Source organism: Lepidothrix coronata, unplaced genomic scaffold (genome assembly GCF_001604755.1).
Source record: "Lepidothrix coronata isolate B3197 unplaced genomic scaffold, Lepidothrix_coronata-1.0 Scaffold363, whole genome shotgun sequence".
NCBI classification, from domain to species: Eukaryota; Metazoa; Chordata; class Aves; order Passeriformes; family Pipridae; genus Lepidothrix; species Lepidothrix coronata.
The window spans coordinates 217,692-235,430 of NW_016690543.1; the positions used below are offsets into that span (position 1 = coordinate 217,692).

Here is a 17,739-nt window from a genome sequence, read left to right on the forward strand (position 1 = left end):
AACACACTTCCCAGCTGAGCATTCCCCAAAATCCAGGGAGGATGTGGCTGGAAATGCACTGGGCAGAGCACGCCTGCCTGCAGGAGGTTCTCCATCCAAAATGGGGATGGCAACAGGCTCCCTGGAAAAGAAACAGGAGCCAGGCTGTGCTCGAGCTGCTGCCCTTGGAGACACTTGGAGAGCTTTCCCGGGAGCCAGGGGGAAAAGGGGAGCTGGAGTCGGAAGCTGGTTGGTCCTGAAGGAATATTTTGGGGGGAAATATGCTGAGAATTCTAATGCCAGATCATCTGCATCCTGCTGATCCGGGATGGAGATGGAAGAGGGATGGAAGTTGGTGAGGAAGATGCACCACCCTCTGCAGGGAAGGGCTGGAATGGGGCAGAGGGTTGAGGGAGGGAGTGACATCAGGAGGAGGAGGAGGAAGGTGACTCTTCAGCCCTGCTTTGTGCTGGGGGAAGTCCAGGGGGTGGGAGCTGCTCCCCTTGGCAGCCCCTTCCCGTTCTCTGCTGGCATTCCCGGGGGGTGGCAGCACCGCGGTTTGACGAGCATCACTTAACCTGCCTCCTGCTCCATAATAACCTCATACATCACCGGGAAGAGACTGCGGAGCGCGGCTGGAAGGGCTCTGCTTCCACATCCAGCAGCATTATCCCGAGGCCCCTGGGCTCCGTGTGCAAACAGGCTGCAGATCTCCAGGGGAGAGTGCCCAGACATCCGTTATTCCTGCACGGGAGGCTGTGCACAGGACCAGCCTGACATCCAGCAGCACTGGGAAAAATGGGATGTTCCTGCTGGCAAACTGGGGGCTCAACAGTCCCCTCTGCTTCCTGCACATCTCAGGTGCCCAAGGAGCTCTTCCTGCCCTTCAAGATCATCCATCCCAGGTAGCTCTCGGAGGCACTCCCTGCCTCCATCCCACATCCAGCCCCTCTCCTCCTTCCAGCTGCCTGCCTTCATGCAATGCTCAGCCCCAGTTTAAGCAGGGGGACTCCTCAGCTCCCACCTACAAGGGACACCCTTTGCCTGACAGGGCTGCCAGGTCTGCAGCATTTCCCATGGGGATTATGGCTGTCCCCCTCCTGCTCCATCTGGATCCCTGCTCCCATCCCCACATTTTCCCAGTCCCGTGGCCCCGTGCATCATGAGAGGGACACACTCCTCCAGTAACAGGACAACTGCTGCCTACTCAGGGTCTCCAGGGGGGCATGTGGTATGGATGAAAACCTCATCCCTTCTCCCAAGACAGCGTGGAGCAGCAGCAGAGCTGGCAGGGACTCCCCAGGGACACGACAGACCGTGCCACCCACAGCCAGCCCTGAAAACTGGGGATGTGTGGGCCAGTCCAGTGGAGCACTGGGACAAATGCTGGGGCACAAGCTCCAGCTTTGGGATGGCTTTTTCCTCGAGAGGAGCAGTGGGATGGAGGGGATTGGGGGCATGGAGGAAGGGGATGGCAGCAGAGACAGTGGCACTCGGGCTGGCAGGGAGTGCTTTGCTTGGAGCAGGCTCAGCTCCACCCCAGCCCCCCAAGGCAGGAAAACCCGCGCGCAGATCCCGGGAATGAGCAGGACAAGGAGGAGCTGAGCGACTCAGTTGTTTATTGGGGGGTTGTGGCAGCCCAGCCCACGGGCTCGGCTCACTCGGTGATGCTGCGGAAGGACTGGACGGTGGGACTGGCCGCTCCCCACTCCACGGGCTTGCGGTACTCCCCCTTGGGCAGCAGGTACTGCCGGCCCCGGTAGTTGGGGTGCTCGTAGAAAACCCAGACGCCCTCCAGCACCCTGCAGGCGTGCACCTCACGCATGTGCCACTCCTCCATGACAGAGGGGCAGTCTTCGGTGGCTTCGAACATCTGCCCCCCGAAATCGCCCTTCTCGAACACCTGGATGTGGCCCCGGCCTCCACTCGGCTGGAAAAAAGGGAGAGAAAGTCATGGAATCGTGGAATGCTTTGTTTGGGTTGGAAGGGACATAAAGATCAAGTTCCATCCCCTGCCATGGGCAGGGACACCTTCCACTAGCCCAGGTTGCTCCAAGTCCTGTCCAGCCTTGCCTTGGACACTTCCAGGGGTGGGGCAGCCACAGCTTCTCTGGGCAACCTGATGACCAAGTGTGGGAGGGAGGTATCCCCATGTCCTGGCTCTGACAGTCACCAGCACGTGAGAGCAGAGCTGGGGCACAGTCAGACTCAAACACAGTCAGGTCCAAACCACCCCCCAGCACACCAAGCCAGGGCTGAACAGCTCGTGTCAGACCCCAAAAGCACCGGAGGGAGGCAGGGGGGTAAATGGTGACGTGCACAGAGGGTACAGAAGCACCGAGCCAGAGCAGAGCAGCTCCAGCTCAAAGCCCATCCCAGCCCTGGCTCTGCAGGGAGGAGGCTGCAGGCAGGGACAGGGATAAGGCCAGGTCAGCAGTGCTGGGATCACTATCCCGGGCAGGCTTGAGCCCTTCAGCCACCCCCTGTGAGCGTCTGGAGAGACAGACCGCCCCCTCCATGCCCGGCTCCTCTAGCAGCGAGCAGTTTAACGAGCTGCTGAGCCCAGCGGAGCCGTCGGGCAGCAAGGCGGGTGTTTCCCGCTGGGATTGGAAGCGCTGCTCCGCCCCAAGGCACCGCGGCAGCTTTTAATCTGCAGCTGCCTGGACACCCCTTCCCCCGCCTCCCCGGCCGTCCCAACCCACTCCCTCCTCGCTCTGCGGGGTCTCAGGGTCTCCCCCAGGGCAGGAGGGAAAGCCAGGTACCAGGTGGATGTGCAGGATAAGGCTCCCACATTTCATCCTGCTGGGGGAAGCTGTTTTACATCTCCCACGTGTGTTGGCTCCATCTCTTATGCCAGATCAGTGCTCCAAAGGGGCTGGAAACTCTCCCTGCCCTCTGCAAAGGGATTTAGACTCGGCTCAAACCCACAACAGGCTCAGAGAGGTGTTAGACCCCCCAGACAGAAAAGGAAAACCCCTTCTCAGCTGTGAGACCTGCTCCGTGCAGTGGGAATTTGTGGCTGTGCTTCAAGCCAGCTGCACACAGATCACCAGAGTCTGTCCCACTGCTGGCAAAACCTCAGCAGCAGCACCAACCCACACTCCATCCACACTGCCAGTTCTAAAGGGTGCTTCTCCCCTGAGGTTTTCCAGAAGGATCATTCCCTCTGCTCCTTTCTCCCCATCATCATTTTGGAGGGGATGAGCACAGTTCCTGTGCTGCAGCTGGGAGACACACTCCTAAAACCAGGAGATGCCAGGCTGCTCCAAGCGTGCCCAAGAGGGCTCCAGGCATCCCTCCCACTGCTGGGCACTCCAGGGTTGCTCCTGGGGCTCGTCTCTCCATGCCCAGAGGGGTTTGATGACACTGAGAGCCAGTTCCCTGTATCAGAAAGGAGCCTTGGTTTGCCAGAGAAGAACAAACTGGTCCTCAAAAAAAATGCTCCCGCAAAATCCATATCCCACTGTTACAGGCCTTGTGCCCACCATCAGTTGGATCAGTTGGCAGCACACCAGGGAAAAGGCAAACCTTGGAGCGACCTGCCTGGATACCAAAGTCCCTAAAGCAACAGGCAGATAAAACCAGGCTGATGTTCCTATGGAAACCCACCCCCACTCAAAGGGATCTGCCGTCCAGAGCGGGAAAGATTTACCTTCTCCCCTCGCCAAACACTTTGCCATTCCCAGGGCAGGACTGCAGGAACAAATCCCCCACAGCCACCCTCTCCACAGGTCCCCAGGAAGATGGGGGCCACCCACACGAAACCCTTCCCCGATAAATAAATCCCCACAGCCGTCGGGCAGAGGCGACACTCACGATCTGGATGTACTTGCAGGAGCCCAGGCGGTCGTTGAGGCCCATCCAGTGGTGGTAGTCGGGGTACTCGCCGTGTGTCAGCACGTACATGTTCCCCGCGTAGTTGGGCCTCTCGTAGGCCACCCAGGTGCCTCCATCCACACGGATCGAGTTGCAGCGGCTCAGGTAGGTGTGGAAGTCGGGGCAGTCGCTGTCACACTCGTAGTAGCGGCCGAGGAAGTTCTTGTCTTCATAGAAGGTGACCTGAAACGAGCAGAGGAAGGGAAGTGGGGAGGTTCCTCACCCCAGCACATCCCTATTCCAGCCTCACTGTGGCGCGAAACGTCTGAAAACGGAGCCCTCAAGATGTCAAAAATCATCAGGGCCAACCCCTGAGCAGGACCAACTGCGGTCAGTCCACCAGCCTGGCCCCAGCGCCTCCAGCCCCCACCGAGGTCTTGCCTTTCCCAGCCCCTCATTCTGTCCCAGTCTCAGAATCACAGAGTCAAATGGGTTGGAAAAGACCTCCGGGATCATCAAGTCCAACCCTTGATCCAGCACCACAGTGGTTCCCAGCCCATGGCACTGATGCCACACCCAGTCTCACCTTCAACACCGCCAGGGACGGTGACTCCACCCCCTCCCTGGGCAGCCCATTCCAGTGGCTGAGCACTGTCTCTGTGAAAAATCCAACCCAATGCTCCTTTGGTGAAATTCCTGTCCTGTTTCCAGCAAAACTCTATTAAAATAATTCCCTCCCACCTCCTCTAGATCAGGAGTTACTAAATTCTGGCCAAGGGAGCCGTGAGAAGTCAACGGACTGTACAAAGCAGCATTTCTGGGGACACGGGTTAGTGGTGGCTCTGGCAGTGCTGGGCTAACAGCTGGACTTGGTGACCTTAGAGGGCTTTTCCAGCCTTCATGATTCCATGATTTCCTTTATACTGGCTCACCGAGTGTTGGCAGTGAGACCTTTCCTCCCAGGCCATGCCTTCCAGCCCATTCTCTTTGTTCCTGCTCCAATAACCCACAACTTCCCTTCTCAAAACTCACTGCCAAAAGCTGGACATCACACAAGCTTTGCCCGTGCCAGTAGAAACTAAAGGAGCATTCCATGGACATGGAGTACCAGAGATCTTTGGACAACCAAGGATTGCATTTGCAGTTGGCTTGTTCCGCTGCAAGCCCATAATACAGCTGACAAATTCCCAATCCATCACCACATTTCTTTCCCAGGAGCAGCTCTACAGCCAGGCTGACCCCAAAGCACCTTGTTTAGGGACATTTTATCCTGACTTGATCACTGTTTGGAAATGATCTCAAGAGCTGGTGAGCAAATGCCATTCCTCTCACCCAAGGCATCACCCAGCCAGCCCTGGAGAGGTGACCCATTTTTTCCTTAAAAACCCCTTCATGGAATATTGCCAAGCCCTAGACCAGACCAGTCCTTCCTCCAGCCCCATTTTTAGATCATCTCAGCTGATAATTGTTCATCAAGAGCTGCTCTTTTCAATGAGGGTTCCTGAGCCATCATGTCTATCCTGACACATCCCTTGCTTGCTCGGGACACCAGATGCTCTAGAGATCTAAACACCCAACATTCAGTATCCCACAATCCATTTTCCCCATGGTTTTTCCACAGCTTGAGTACTAAGATTCCTTTTGCTCCTGGCTGGCTGTACCTCACCCATGGTGCTTTGGTTACTGGTAACAGCCCTGCTGTTAAAAACATCATTCATTACCATGGTTCCAACCCAAATCTGGGACAACTCGCTCGCTTTTTATTCTTAATCATTTATTTTGTGCTAAGAATTAAGTCAACCACAGTTTTCCTGGAGCTGGTTGGTCAGGGTGTCCCACCAGCCTGACCAGGTATCTGGGGAGTTGGACTGACCCTGCCAGAGGATTCATGTCAGCGGACATTTCTTGGGATAATGTTATTTCCCTCACATTTTCCTCTTAATTTCAAGGACTGATCTCCCATCACAAAGCAGTTGGCGAGCACAGAACAACCTGCCCCCACAACTCTCCCTCCTGAGCGAGCTCTTCCCACCTTCGTGCAACAGAGAGCTGGGAATCACCACCACCTTTCCTGGAGGGAATAAGGGCTGTGACAGGTGTGCACTGCAATGCCCAGTTCCCATTTTCCCACAGTGCCACTCCTGGGAAGTTGACCACGGCCAGGCCTTCCCGGCCACAACCCGCTGCCATTTTCCAGGTCCTGCTTCTGGATCTTTTTCCCCAGAGGCGTCATCTGGAAAATCTGCCGGCATGACCCAGAGGCAACCCCAAAAGCCCCGTTCACAGAGGTTCAGCATCAGCCTCTTCCCGAAGCCAGGGGTCAAGGAAGCCACAGCATCCCTGTAAAACCCTGCAGGGACCCATCTCTTCCCAGCTCAGCCATTATCCACCACTGGGATGCCTGAGGAGTTCTCCCCCTCTCCAAACTCATTCTCCAAGCTCTGATCCACAGTCCCACCTTTGTCCACGCAGAGTGTCCAGCATTGTTGACGAGTTCTGCCCAACATCTGTAAGACCATAGATCTGGTCTCCAGGCAGAAGGATCCCTGGAAGTGTCCTTCTCCAGGCTGGATGAGGCTCGGAGCAACCTGGGCTAGTGGAAGGTGTCCCTGCCCATGGCAGGGGGTGGAACTGGATGGGATTTAAGATCCCTTCCAACCCAAACCATTCCAGGATTCAATGATGTTCCTTCCCCACCCAGCCTAATGCAGCCAAACTGGACCTTGGCAAAGCTCCCTGGTGTTCCCAGGAGACCATTTTCCAAGAGCACATCGAGGCTTTTCCCACAGAACCGTGACCAACCAAAGCGCTGCTCCTTGGTTTACTGTGGGAATACTTAAGGAAAGGGGGAATCCTGCCCACCCATTCTCCACCACAGCCCTTTGCACACACCCTCAACTCGTTTCAGACCTTCTCATCCCAGTTTTCCTGAGGGATTCAGGCACAAAAGGAGCAGGTTGATGTTTTCACCCGTAGAATAATGACACAGTTAGAGATTTCAATTCCAGACTCTCACTCCCAGGCACATCACCTTCCTTCAGTAAAACCCTCAAGGTGCTTTGCTTATATTTAACCTCTCCCTACCCAAACCTTCCCCTTTGGGGCTTACCTGGCAGGTGCCACATTTGCCAAAGCAGAAGTTCCTTATGGGAATAAAACTCTTACTCCCTAGGTCACCTCACCTCACCTCAGTTATCACATATTTCTTCCCAACAGCAGCTCAGCTGGAAGGAAACTCTTAAAAACAAATCTAATAGTGCCCATTGCCTTCTGTGCCAGCAGTGACCCCTCTCCAGGGCAGATCACTCACTGAGGTTGTGAGAAATGGTGTTTCTCTCCTTTGTGCTTTTCTTCTCCCTGGAATGTGCTAAACAAGAGCATGGAATAGAGAAAAGATAACTCCTCCTGGGCATCTTGCTGCACCTCAGCAGCACATAATCCATGGATTCCTGTGGCACCCTGGGAGGGGACACAGCTTTGGGCAGACTGTGCTCAAGGCTCTCCAAGGGACAGAAGACTCCAGGATGCAGCAGTTACAATTCCCCCACACTTATTTTAGGCAAAGGGACAGAAAGACTGTACCCCTGAGGCCCCAGAGCCACCAGCACACCCTCCTCGGATCTCCAGATCTGCCAAGCCTTGTGCCAAGGGCAGAGCCGAGAGGAACGAGAAGTTGAGACCGAATCCGGATCTTCCACAGGATCGCCCGGTGCCTGCAAACCCACTGTGCCTCCCACACCCCCTTGGGTCTTCCAGCCTCCACAGGTTACAAGGAATCCAACCCAAAAGCAAAACTTAGAACCTCTGCCCACAGCTTCTTACCAGGTGTTTGACATTCCACGAGGGAAACTGGCCACCATTCCGAGGCTCTCACCCTCCTTCCCTGTCCCAGCTGCTCCTCCCTGCCCGGTCCCAACCCTGCCATGAGGTCACCAACCAGCTCTGCTCAACTCAAGGCTGAGGAACACGGCACCAGAGCTGGATCCCCACCTGACACAGCACTCCAGCTGAAGCTGAGCCTCCTGATTTACCTCCTTGTCTGGTTTAAATTCAGCCCTGCTGATTCCACCGAATCCCAAGGCCGGTTCACATCCCGCAGGGAATGCTATTCCCTTTGGCGCCACGGCCGTCGTTCAGGAGTCTTTCTGTTGCGCCACCATGGAAGGGGGATGTGGCAGCTGCTGCAGCTGTTGGGAGTCGGGTTCTCCCAAGGAAGCCTTCCAGGAGACTCCGCTCTGCAAACCCAGCTCGTCGCATTCCCTGCTGGCCCAGCGCCCTCTGCCCCCAGTTCACAAGGCATCAGCTCCTGCTGATTTCAAACCATTTTAACATGTCCCCTCGTCAGTCACTGCGCTCAACTCCATCCTCTGGCAGAGCCCCACCCAGAGGAACCAGCCAAAACCTGGGAAAAGACTTGGGAGGGGCTCCCCTCCACGTGAGGAGGGATTTGAGGCTTCTCCTCTTGCCCACCCACTGGCAGAGGGGGAAGCTGTCAACACAGCAAGGAAAACAAAGTTTCTCCACAGCTTATCCCTGATAAATTCTGAGCTTTTATCCAAAATGATGAACATACTGCAATTTAACTTACCTTGGTTCCAGCTCTGGACATTTTCCGTTCCAGCCAAGCTCCCCTGTGCCGGAGGAACGTCAGGAGCTGTTACAAACAGCCAGGAGCCGAGGTGCCCTTTTTATAACGGGCTTGTTTTAAACCAGACAGCCGCTTTGTCATGAGAATAGGATCCAAAAATTGAGTCAGTGATTCTGAGGCTATAGCCGATTTCCAGAAAAGCAAACAGGATTATGGAATAAAGGAAGGCTTCGCCATCCTCCCTTTGTTACCATTTGCTGAGTCAGAACACCAAAACTCTGCCAAACGCACTCAAAACACGCAGCCCCCTGCCAAGCCCGGGAGCACGGGGGGCAGTTTGGCTGCTCCCTCCCTTCCCAGCTTGTTAAAGCAGAAGGAACCCTCGTTGGATCAAAAGGACCACCCCCATTCCTAAGGAGGGGACACAGTGTTTCTTAGGGAATGTTCTGTGCAGCGAAGGATGCAGGTAAGGAATAACAAACACGAGCTCGGGGCACACGCCACAGGCTTGCAAAGCACAGCCCTGCACTGACAGACTGAAAGCTCTCAGTGGAAACATCTGTGCAGCTTTCCCCAGGACACCCTCAGCTTGATCCACAGTGCTCCAACAGCACCTGACACAGAGGGAAAGAAGGATGCGTGGCGAGTGATCCCACACATCCCACAGTAAAGAATGCTGCCCAAACTCTTGATTGTCTCCGCGGGTGCCACAAATCCAACTCCAAACTCTCCCCCCAGCACCCGAGGCTGGAGCAGAGGCGTTTTCCCTGCAGCCACGCTCCGGGGGCGGGGAGGCCGCGGCTGGCTGGCTGACACACACCCACCCCCCCGCCAGGGCATTATGAAAAACCACCTCTGCAGCTATTCAGTGCCCCAGCCCAAAGGCTTAGGGAGACAAAGGGACACGAATTTGGCACAGCAGCGCCCGAAACACGCAGCCCCTCTTTCAAATCTGTCAGGACAAGCACTCTCGCAACAGCAGCTCCGCTCAATGCGAGCAGATCTGAGAGCCCGGGGCACACATGCCCAGAGCAGCTCCTCTTCCCATTTTAGGTGCCTCCAATCACCCACTGCTGTTGCTCTGGTTTGAATTTATTCATTTTTGAACCCAAATGCTGTTTTATGAAGATCACAGTTCGAGCACAAGCCAGGTCCTATCAGTAGGTGTGGTCTCTTCGCACATCCCTCCTTTAAAAGTTGGTTAAATCTTACAAACTCACCTCACGTGAATATAATAAATATAATAAACTCACCTCACCTGCCAGCCCAGGAGCGAAGGGAGACCTTCAGAAGGATTCTGAAGCTGTGCACACAGAGCACTGTGCCTTCCTCTGGCTCTCAGCTTGGAGAGCTCTTCCAAAGGCACCACCAGCTGCTGCTTCCACTCATCCATGCAATGCCTTTCCCTGTTTTCTGAGTTTATTTAGGTGCTCAGCTACAAGTACATCTCCTATAACAGCTCCCACCAGCAGAGGAAAATGGTGCTTAGCCAAGCTGATATTCTTTATGAGAAATATGGAAAGCAGCAACAGTGTTTGTATCAAAACCCTGAGCCAGGGCAGCCTTCGAACCCTTCAGCTCCATGGCTGGCAAGAAATCAGGATTTTTCTCTCACTGACTGGTTCCCATTTCATTAAGATTAAAGGTGTTGTGTCTCTCTAACACCCACTGTACAGGTAACACCCCTTCCCTAGGACAGGTGCCAGGTTTATCCAAGAACTCTGGTTTATTGACATTTGTCAAAACAATGCAACCATGTACAAAAGTTCATTCCACAAAATCCCAGCGCTTACAAAAGTTCATCCCATAAAAACCCCATCACTTAATGCCATCTTCATATTAAAAAAACTTAATGCCATCTTCATATTAAAAAAAACCAGATTGCATTCATAAAAAAATCAAACACTTCTTTTTCACATTTCTAAAAGCAGTGCAGCTGGTTTGTACCGTGAAATGCAGGTGATGCCCAGGGCCCTGCATCCAGCTCTGTCCCAGCATCCCTGGTGTGCTGGACACCTGCACACATGGACACCCACCACGAGGACAGCTCTACAACAAGGCACAACTCATCATCCTCCAGTGCCATCTCAGTCACCAACAGGATAACTACAGCACATTCCTGGGAAGGCAGCAGTGATCAGGAATCCTAAAGCAGCCAGACAGTGCAAGGCTGGGTGTTGGATCCAGCGGGTCCAGGCAGGACGGCCACAAAGTCTTAATGAGAACTGGGCTGGGGGTATTGCTGCCTGTTCCCTGAGCTCTGGAACAAAATAAAAGGAGCACATTTTACTCCCAACACTAGCAAAGAAAAAGGAATTCAAAGACCAAATCAAAAACAAACCAACTTTCTAATGGTTTGAAACATGTCATGGCAGAGAAGTGGGATAAGGGCAGATCTCCAGCTCCTAAACCACTTCTGCTCAGGAAGAGACACTACAAAGCAAGAATTAGCCAAAGTTTCACTGTAAGAATTAGCCACAGTCTCACCCAGTTCTCTTTAGCAAAGGTGAGATGGGTAAATAGACATCAATCCACACAGTTCCTTTGAAAGAGCAGCTATTCCAACCAGCTGGACATCCCATTATGTGCAACATGCCCATGTTGTGCCTTTACAGATGTCTCCAACAAACCAAACTTAACAACAAGGCAGGTGCTGAGGACACAGATTTCCACTGCAAAAGTGGGTTTTGACAGCAAAATAAGAACTAAAACCAAATGCAAGGCTTTGGGGAGAACATTCACTGAACAAAAGCCTCCTGCTTTTGGTGCCTCTGCCTTGGCTGTGCACACAAACATGGCACAGTTCCTGTAGGTAGAGAAGAACCAGGAGGAACAGGCCTTTCACTCACCCTTCCTCTCCTTCTGTGCTGAGGAATGGGATGTTATCCTGCTGCCTGCTTGGATCCCATGGCAAGGGGGACAAGGCTGTCCAGCTGCTGCCGGTTCCCCGTCTGCACCAGCCACTCGTAGAACTTGTTTTCTACCAACGCCTGGAGCCGCTTCCTCTGATCCCTGAAGCCAAAAGATCAACAGGGAAGTATGGAAAAATCACATTTATTTATAGTGTTATGCTACTACCTCACCTGCACTACCCAAACAAGCCTCCAGATATACCAGGAAGAGCCAGGCTTGGCTCCTGAACCCTCTGGACCAGGAATAGAAGGTTTTTACCAAGGGAATATGATGATAATGAACCCTAAAGGCAGAACTTGGTGGAGTCAGAGGGGCCATATAAACTTCCCCATCCCACCAGCACAACCACCCTGCTCCACAGGGCTACCTCCACTTACCTCTCAGAGCACAGATTAAAAACTGTCTGAAAAGGGAGAAAAATGAGTATTAGTAACTAATGTTTAAGCACTAAGGACTCAAAATTCTGTTCTGACAGCACCTGGAAGAGAAAGGATGGAGACCAGGGAAAAAAAATGCACCTATAAACACCCCTCAAATAATTCCTGTTGCTGGTAATTAACTTTTGGAGTGGTTTTAATAAGCCCAGCAGTCACAGGGTGTTCCACAGCTCAGACTCCCTGGCACTGCTCAGATGCCCAAGAGCATCTCCAGAACAGAATCCCAGCCCTCTGGGATCAGCTCATCTCTGGATTTTGTTAAGCCAAAAGTGGCACAGGTGTTGAGCAGCCCCTGCTGGACTTTTTCCATGAGTTTACACAATTCATTTCTGAACACCAAAAAAACATGAACATTTTTCAATATTCTGGAGATTTTATGTGGGTTTGCTTTGAACCCATTCCTAATTTGATGTGCTGATCCCATCCTGTACCGGGAAAAGCAGGAAACCAGCTCCAGAGGAGGCCACTAAGAGAATCAAACTGATGGAGCAGCTCTGCTGTGAGGAAAGGCTGAGAGAATTGGGATTGTCCAGCCTGGAGAAGAGAAGCTTCAGGGGGACCTGATTGTGGCCTTTCAATACTTGAAGGAACTACAGGAAAGATGGAGAGAGACTATTTCCAAGGGCTGGAGTGACAGGACAAGGGGAATGGCTTCCCACTGCCAGAGGGCAGGGTTAGATGGGATAGTGGGAAGAAACTCTTCCCTGGAGGGTGGGGAGGCCCTGGCACAGGTTGCCCAGAGAAGCTGTGACTGCCCCATCCCTGGAAGTGTCCAAGGCCAGGTTGGACAGGGCTTGGAGCAACCTGGGCTAGTGGAAGGTGTCCCTGCCCATGGCAGGGGGTGGAACTTGGCTGGATTTTTAAGGTCCCTTCCAACCCAGGCCATTCTATGATTCTATTCCTTTTTGTCCCCCTCAGCTCCATGTACCCACCCTTTTTTCCAAGTTAAAGGCTGCTCTTTGTACAGATTCCGTTGGAGCCATTCCCCAAAAAGCAGGGTTCTGGGACAGAACTAACCCAAATTCCTCCCCAGCGAACACAAAGGCAGCCACTTCTTTTTTCCCTTATGGATTTATCTTCTCCAAGTGCTTTTTCTCTACCTTGATCTGCTACTGACCCTGAAAGACTTTCTGTCTGATACGCTTGGAAAATGAATAAACAGGATTTTATGCTTTTGCAAGTTGCTCCTCAAGCTGTCTTACTGCTCCTGTCTTACTGGGGTTTTACTTTCAGCCTGGCAGGATTTACATTCTTTTTTTGCCCCACTTTCCTCATTCAGACAACTTCAACTTCTTGAGAGACGTCTTCTTATTTCTAACATTCCCTTTCACCTCCCGCTCAAGTACGGCGGCTTTTTCCTTTCTACAAGCCCGATATCCTGTTTGCTCTAAGCTTCCTACTTGTCTCCCCTGTTGTTTCCCTGCCTGCAGAAGACAAGAGAGACATTTTCCACTGTCAGCTGCCCACTTTCTTTTCAACAAGCTTCTAAACTTGCCACAGTTTTCCCCCCTTTTATGGAATAAGCCACTCCAGGAGTGAGCTCTTGTCTCCTGCGACTGCAGGATGGCAACTCTAAGCACATCATCCCTGTTTCCTCACAATTCTTTAACAGGAAAGTTCTGACAGGCCAAACACCTTCCCAAAACCCTGGGGGGGAAGAAGCACCCCAGCTGGAGGGGGAAGCACCTTGGATGAGCTGATGGACACAAGGGATGACTCCAGCCTCTTTGCTCTCTGCTGTTCTTGACGACTCAGGGCTGGGAGTTTGAAGGTTTTCACACCTCTGTCCCCACCTCTGGGTCAGGACTGCTCTGCCACCCTCCTCCTGTAGCAAAATCCTGCCCCAGAATCCTTTCTCTCTCCCAGTCTAGAGTTCTTTCAAACTTCCCCTTCCTCCATGCTCAGCACAGAGGCACCTGGATTTCAGAAAGGAACACGGGAAGTGGAGGGAGCTCCTCCAAAACCAGGAATCATCAAACGAGCCAGAACTCTTCAGCCTGATACAAGGGGAAGCACTGACAGTTTGCCTCCTATTCCATGTTTCCCAGGGATAAACCCCTCCCAGATCACTGCTATCAGCACTCAGTTACACCCTGGTACCACTCAGCAACTGAGCACAGAACAGAAAAAAAACCTACACAGCTTAAGCTCAGTTTAGGGAACAAAACTTGTTCTTATCAAGTCTTTACAAATGGATGTTTGAAATGGGGTTTCTATCCCCAAAATGTGCTTGCAAACAAAGCTGGGCAGAGGATTCCATGGGATCAGCTCAAGAGGAATTTCAAAGTTCCTGTCCCGGACTGATCTGCTGCCATGATCCACAGGCACATTCCCAGCTCTCCTCAACAAGGGATGGGACAGTCATTTAAAGCTTCAATCCCAAGGTGAAGGGGGGCTGAGAGGGACCCCAGGCAGCTGCAGGACAGTGATGTGGTTCAGGGCACACACCCAGCCCTGCCCACAGCACTGGCAGCAGAACAGAGAGTGGGGAGGGCCCAGAGTCATAAACCCTCCCTGCCAGGGTGGATCCCTGCGCTCAGCAGTGTCCAGGAATGCTTTCCCTGCAGCCTCACGAGCCGGGAAAATGCAACCATGAGAAAGCACCTCCTTCAGAGCAGTGTGGGCAGCAGGGTGAGGGAGGGGATTCTCCCCCTTTACTCCACTTGGTGAGTCCCCCCCTTGCTGTGCTGCCTCCAGCTCTGGGGTCCCAACATAACAAGGATGTGGAGCTGTTGGAGCAAATCCAGAGGAGGCCATGGAGATGCTCCAAGGGCTGGAGCCCCTCTGCTCTGGAGCCAGGCTGGGAGAGCTGGAGGTGTTCACCTGGAGAAGAGAAGGATCCAGGGAGACCTAAAGCCCTTTCCAGGGCCTAAAGGAGCTCCAGGAGAGCTGGAGAGGGACTTTGGAAAACAGCCTGGAGAGATAGGACAAGGGGAATGGCTTCCCACTGCCAGAGAGCAGGATTAGATGGAATGTTGGGAAGAAACTCTTCCCTGGGAGGGTGGGGAGGCCCTGGCACAGGTTACCCAGAGAAGCTGTGGCTGCCCCATCCCTGGCAGTGTCCAAGGCCAGGTTGGACGGGGCTTGGAGCAACCTGGGCTAGTGGAAGGTGTCCCTGCCCATGGAAGCAGGTAGAACGACACATCCTTTAAGGTCCCTTCCAACCCAAACCATCCTGGAATTCCATGACTCGGAGCTACAAGTGTGAGCATTCCCTTCTCACTTTGCCAGCCAGGATTGCTAATGCCTGACGCCCCAGAACTGGCCTGCAGGACACGGCTCACCCAACCCAACCCCTCCTTAAAGCATTTTTATGGAACCACATCACAGGAAGCCTCGGGAATGGCTGAGCTCAGCCAGCCCTGCCGGGCACAGCACTCACCTGGTCAGACCCGCCTCCTTCACCGCGCGCTGCCACACCTGCACCCGCTGCTCCCGCTGCCTCAGAGCCTCCTGGTACTCCTGGGGGAGCCCCCCCGGCGTCTCCGTGGTGTCTCCTTCCATCTCAAAGGGAATCACGAAGGTGTAGAAGTCCGAGGGGGGCAGGAGGCGGAACACACCCGTGTCACTGCTCTCCCTGCACACCAGCATGGGGCTGTCCCAGTAGTTGGGCAGAGTGGCCAAGCCCACCTGAGCCATGTGGTCCTCCAGCATGGGGTAGTGGGTGTGGAAAGGGGCAAAGCTGACCGCCTGGTTCCCCGAGAGGATGAGGGGCTGGGTGGGTGTCAGAGTGTAGAACGTGCAGCCGGTGGTGGCTGCCAGGGACAGGCGGTGGCAAACCACCATGACCCTGACGCCATCACAGCTCTGCACGTGCACCGACGTCTCCACGGGGCCCAGCACGAACGTGCTGCTCCGGCACTTCTCGATGGTCACGGAGCTGCCAAAGAACCACAGCACAGTCAGGGCTGGAAGGGACCTCTGGGATCACCCAGTCCAACCCCCCTGCCAAGGCAGGGTCACCTGGAGCAAGTGACACGGGAACCACATGGATTTGGAAGTCTGCAAAGAGGGAGACTCCACACCCTCCCTGGGCAGTTCCAGGGCTCTGCCACCCTCCATGGAAAGATGTTCTTCCTCGTGTTGAGGTGGAACTTCTTGTGGTTCAGTCTATGGCCATTGCTACTCATCCTATCACTGGGCACTACTGGCAAGAGCCTGGCACCATCCTGACACCTGCCCTGGAGATATTTATATGGATTGATAGGAACCCCTCTCAGATATATGTATGGATCAATGAGATATTTCTATGGATCAATGAGATATTTGTATGGATTGATGGGATCCCCTGTCAGGTGAGGTATTTGTATGGATATTTGAGATATCTGTAGGGATTGATGAGATATCTGTAGGGATTAATGAGATATCTGTAGGGATTGATGAGATATCTGTAGGGATTGATGAGATATCTGTAGGGATTGATGAGATATCTGTAGGGATTGATGAGATATCTGTAGGGATTGATAAAATCCCCTCTCAGCCTTCCCTTCTCCAGACTAACCAGGTCCAGTTCCCTCAGTCTCTCCTCATCAAAGAGATGCTCCAGTCCCTTCCTCATCTCTGTGGCCTCCACTGGATGCTCTCCTTGTCTCTCCTGTCCTGAGGAGCCCAGAGCTGGACCCAGCACTCCCAACGTGCCTCACAGGGCTGAGCAGAGGGGCAGGATCACCTCCCTGACCTGCTGGCCAGATCACCCTGATGTGCCCAGGACCCCCCTGGCCCTCCAAGACTGCAGGTGCCTCCCAGGAGAACCAGAACTCACCGGAGGGGGGACAGGAGGTAGATGAAGGACTCGTTGCAGCGATGGATCCTCACGTGAGCCCCCACCAGGGTGTCCGAGCTCTTGGCCAGGGTCTGCTTGTACACCTGGCTCATGATCACCATGGGGGACACCTCGGGCACCACCCGGGCACTGCAGGCAATCTTGGCTCTCCTGGTTGCTCCTTCAACTGCAGAACAAAGCGCACAGAAGTTCACTGCCCAGCAACCCTCGGGAAAACAACCAGCCCCACACGTCAAGGATGGCACTTCTACACCACCCACACCACCCCCAGCTCCCCCTGGGCAGGGCAGCAGCTCAGGGCACTGAGAAACTCCAGACACTGGGAGACATTGGAAGAGCCCAACCACTTCAGGATCATTCAGGAGCAGCCAAAGGCCCCGAGAGATCTCCACTTGCAGAAGTCTCTTCCCAAACCCAAGGCTCGGCCTGGCAGGAAGATCCTGAGGGCAGGTTTAAAACTCTGTGTTTTAAACGAGGGAAATGCTCCCCCTAGAGCACAATCCTTGAGCTCTACCCTGGGCTCCCTAATCCAGGGCCCCTCCTGGGATCTGCAGCCAGGGAAACACTGAGCCAGTGTCTCTTTCCTGAGGTGGCTCCACGTCCCTGCAGGAGAGAGGCTGGACTGGAGACAAGGAAAGCCAGACCAGTTCCCACCCCACTGCCAGATCCCTGCTCAGCAGGAGGAGCTGAGTTCCTGTTTCTAGGGTTTTTTTCCTAAATTTCTATTTTTCTGTATTTCTACATTGCTTTCAGTATTTCTAAATTTGTATGTTTCTATTTTTCTATTTCTATTTCTGCATAATTCTTTTTCTATATGTTCTATATTTCTATTTTTCTCTAGATTTTTATAATTTTCCATATTTTCTATACTTCTGTATATTCCCATCTTTTCACATACTCCCATCACCCCACATATTCCTACATTGCTATTTTCCATATATTTCTATTTTCCCACATTTTTATTTTCCCACATATTTCTACATTCCTACTTTCCCACATATTTCTATTTTCTCCTATATTTCTGTATTTCTACTTTCCCACATATTTCGATTTTCCCACATATTTCTGTATTTCAATTTTCCTACATATTCCTATATTCTTATTTTCCCACATATTCCTGTATTCTTATTTTCCCACATATTCCTGTATTCTTATTTTCCCACATATTCCTGTATTCTTATTTTCCCACATATTCCTATACTTCAATCTTTCCATATATTTTT

At 53.0% G+C, this 17,739-nt stretch overlaps 2 protein-coding genes across 2 annotated transcripts in view; both read right to left on the reverse strand.

Annotated features, from left to right (window-relative positions):
* Positions 1-1,636: 1,636 nt before the first annotated feature.
* Positions 1,637-9,963, reverse strand: CRYGS (crystallin gamma S). The gene is made up of 3 exons (XM_017838842.1): positions 8,384-9,963; positions 3,796-4,038; positions 1,637-1,909 (listed from the first exon to the last, which is right to left on the reverse strand). The coding sequence occupies exons 1-3, from the start codon at positions 8,402-8,404 to the stop codon at positions 1,637-1,639; spliced, it is 537 nt and encodes a 178-aa protein (XP_017694331.1). The 5' UTR covers positions 8,405-9,963.
* Positions 9,964-10,090: 127 nt separating this feature from the next.
* The window catches only part of TBCCD1 (TBCC domain containing 1), a 10,694-nt gene continuing 3,045 nt past the window's right edge, over positions 10,091-17,739 (reverse strand). The window contains exons 4-7 of the mRNA XM_017838840.1: positions 16,496-16,682; positions 15,116-15,613; positions 11,233-11,395; positions 10,091-10,643 (exon numbers count right to left, since the gene is read on the reverse strand). Coding sequence (XP_017694329.1) covers positions 11,266-11,395; positions 15,116-15,613; positions 16,496-16,682 — 815 coding nt within the window. The 3' untranslated portion in view covers positions 10,091-10,643; positions 11,233-11,265. The remainder of the gene's footprint in view (positions 10,644-11,232; positions 11,396-15,115; positions 15,614-16,495; positions 16,683-17,739) is intronic.

Coding starts and splice junctions, on each gene's coding strand:
- CRYGS (XM_017838842.1), bottom strand. CDS start 8,404: ATGTCCAGAGCTGGAACCAAG. Junction 4,039..8,383: donor TGTCCAGAGCTGGAACCAAG/GTAAGTTAAATT, acceptor TGCTCGTTTCAG/GTCACCTTCTATGAAGACAA. Junction 1,910..3,795: donor CCTGCAAGTACATCCAGATC/GTGAGTGTCGCC, acceptor CCTTTTTTCCAG/CCGAGTGGAGGCCGGGGCCA.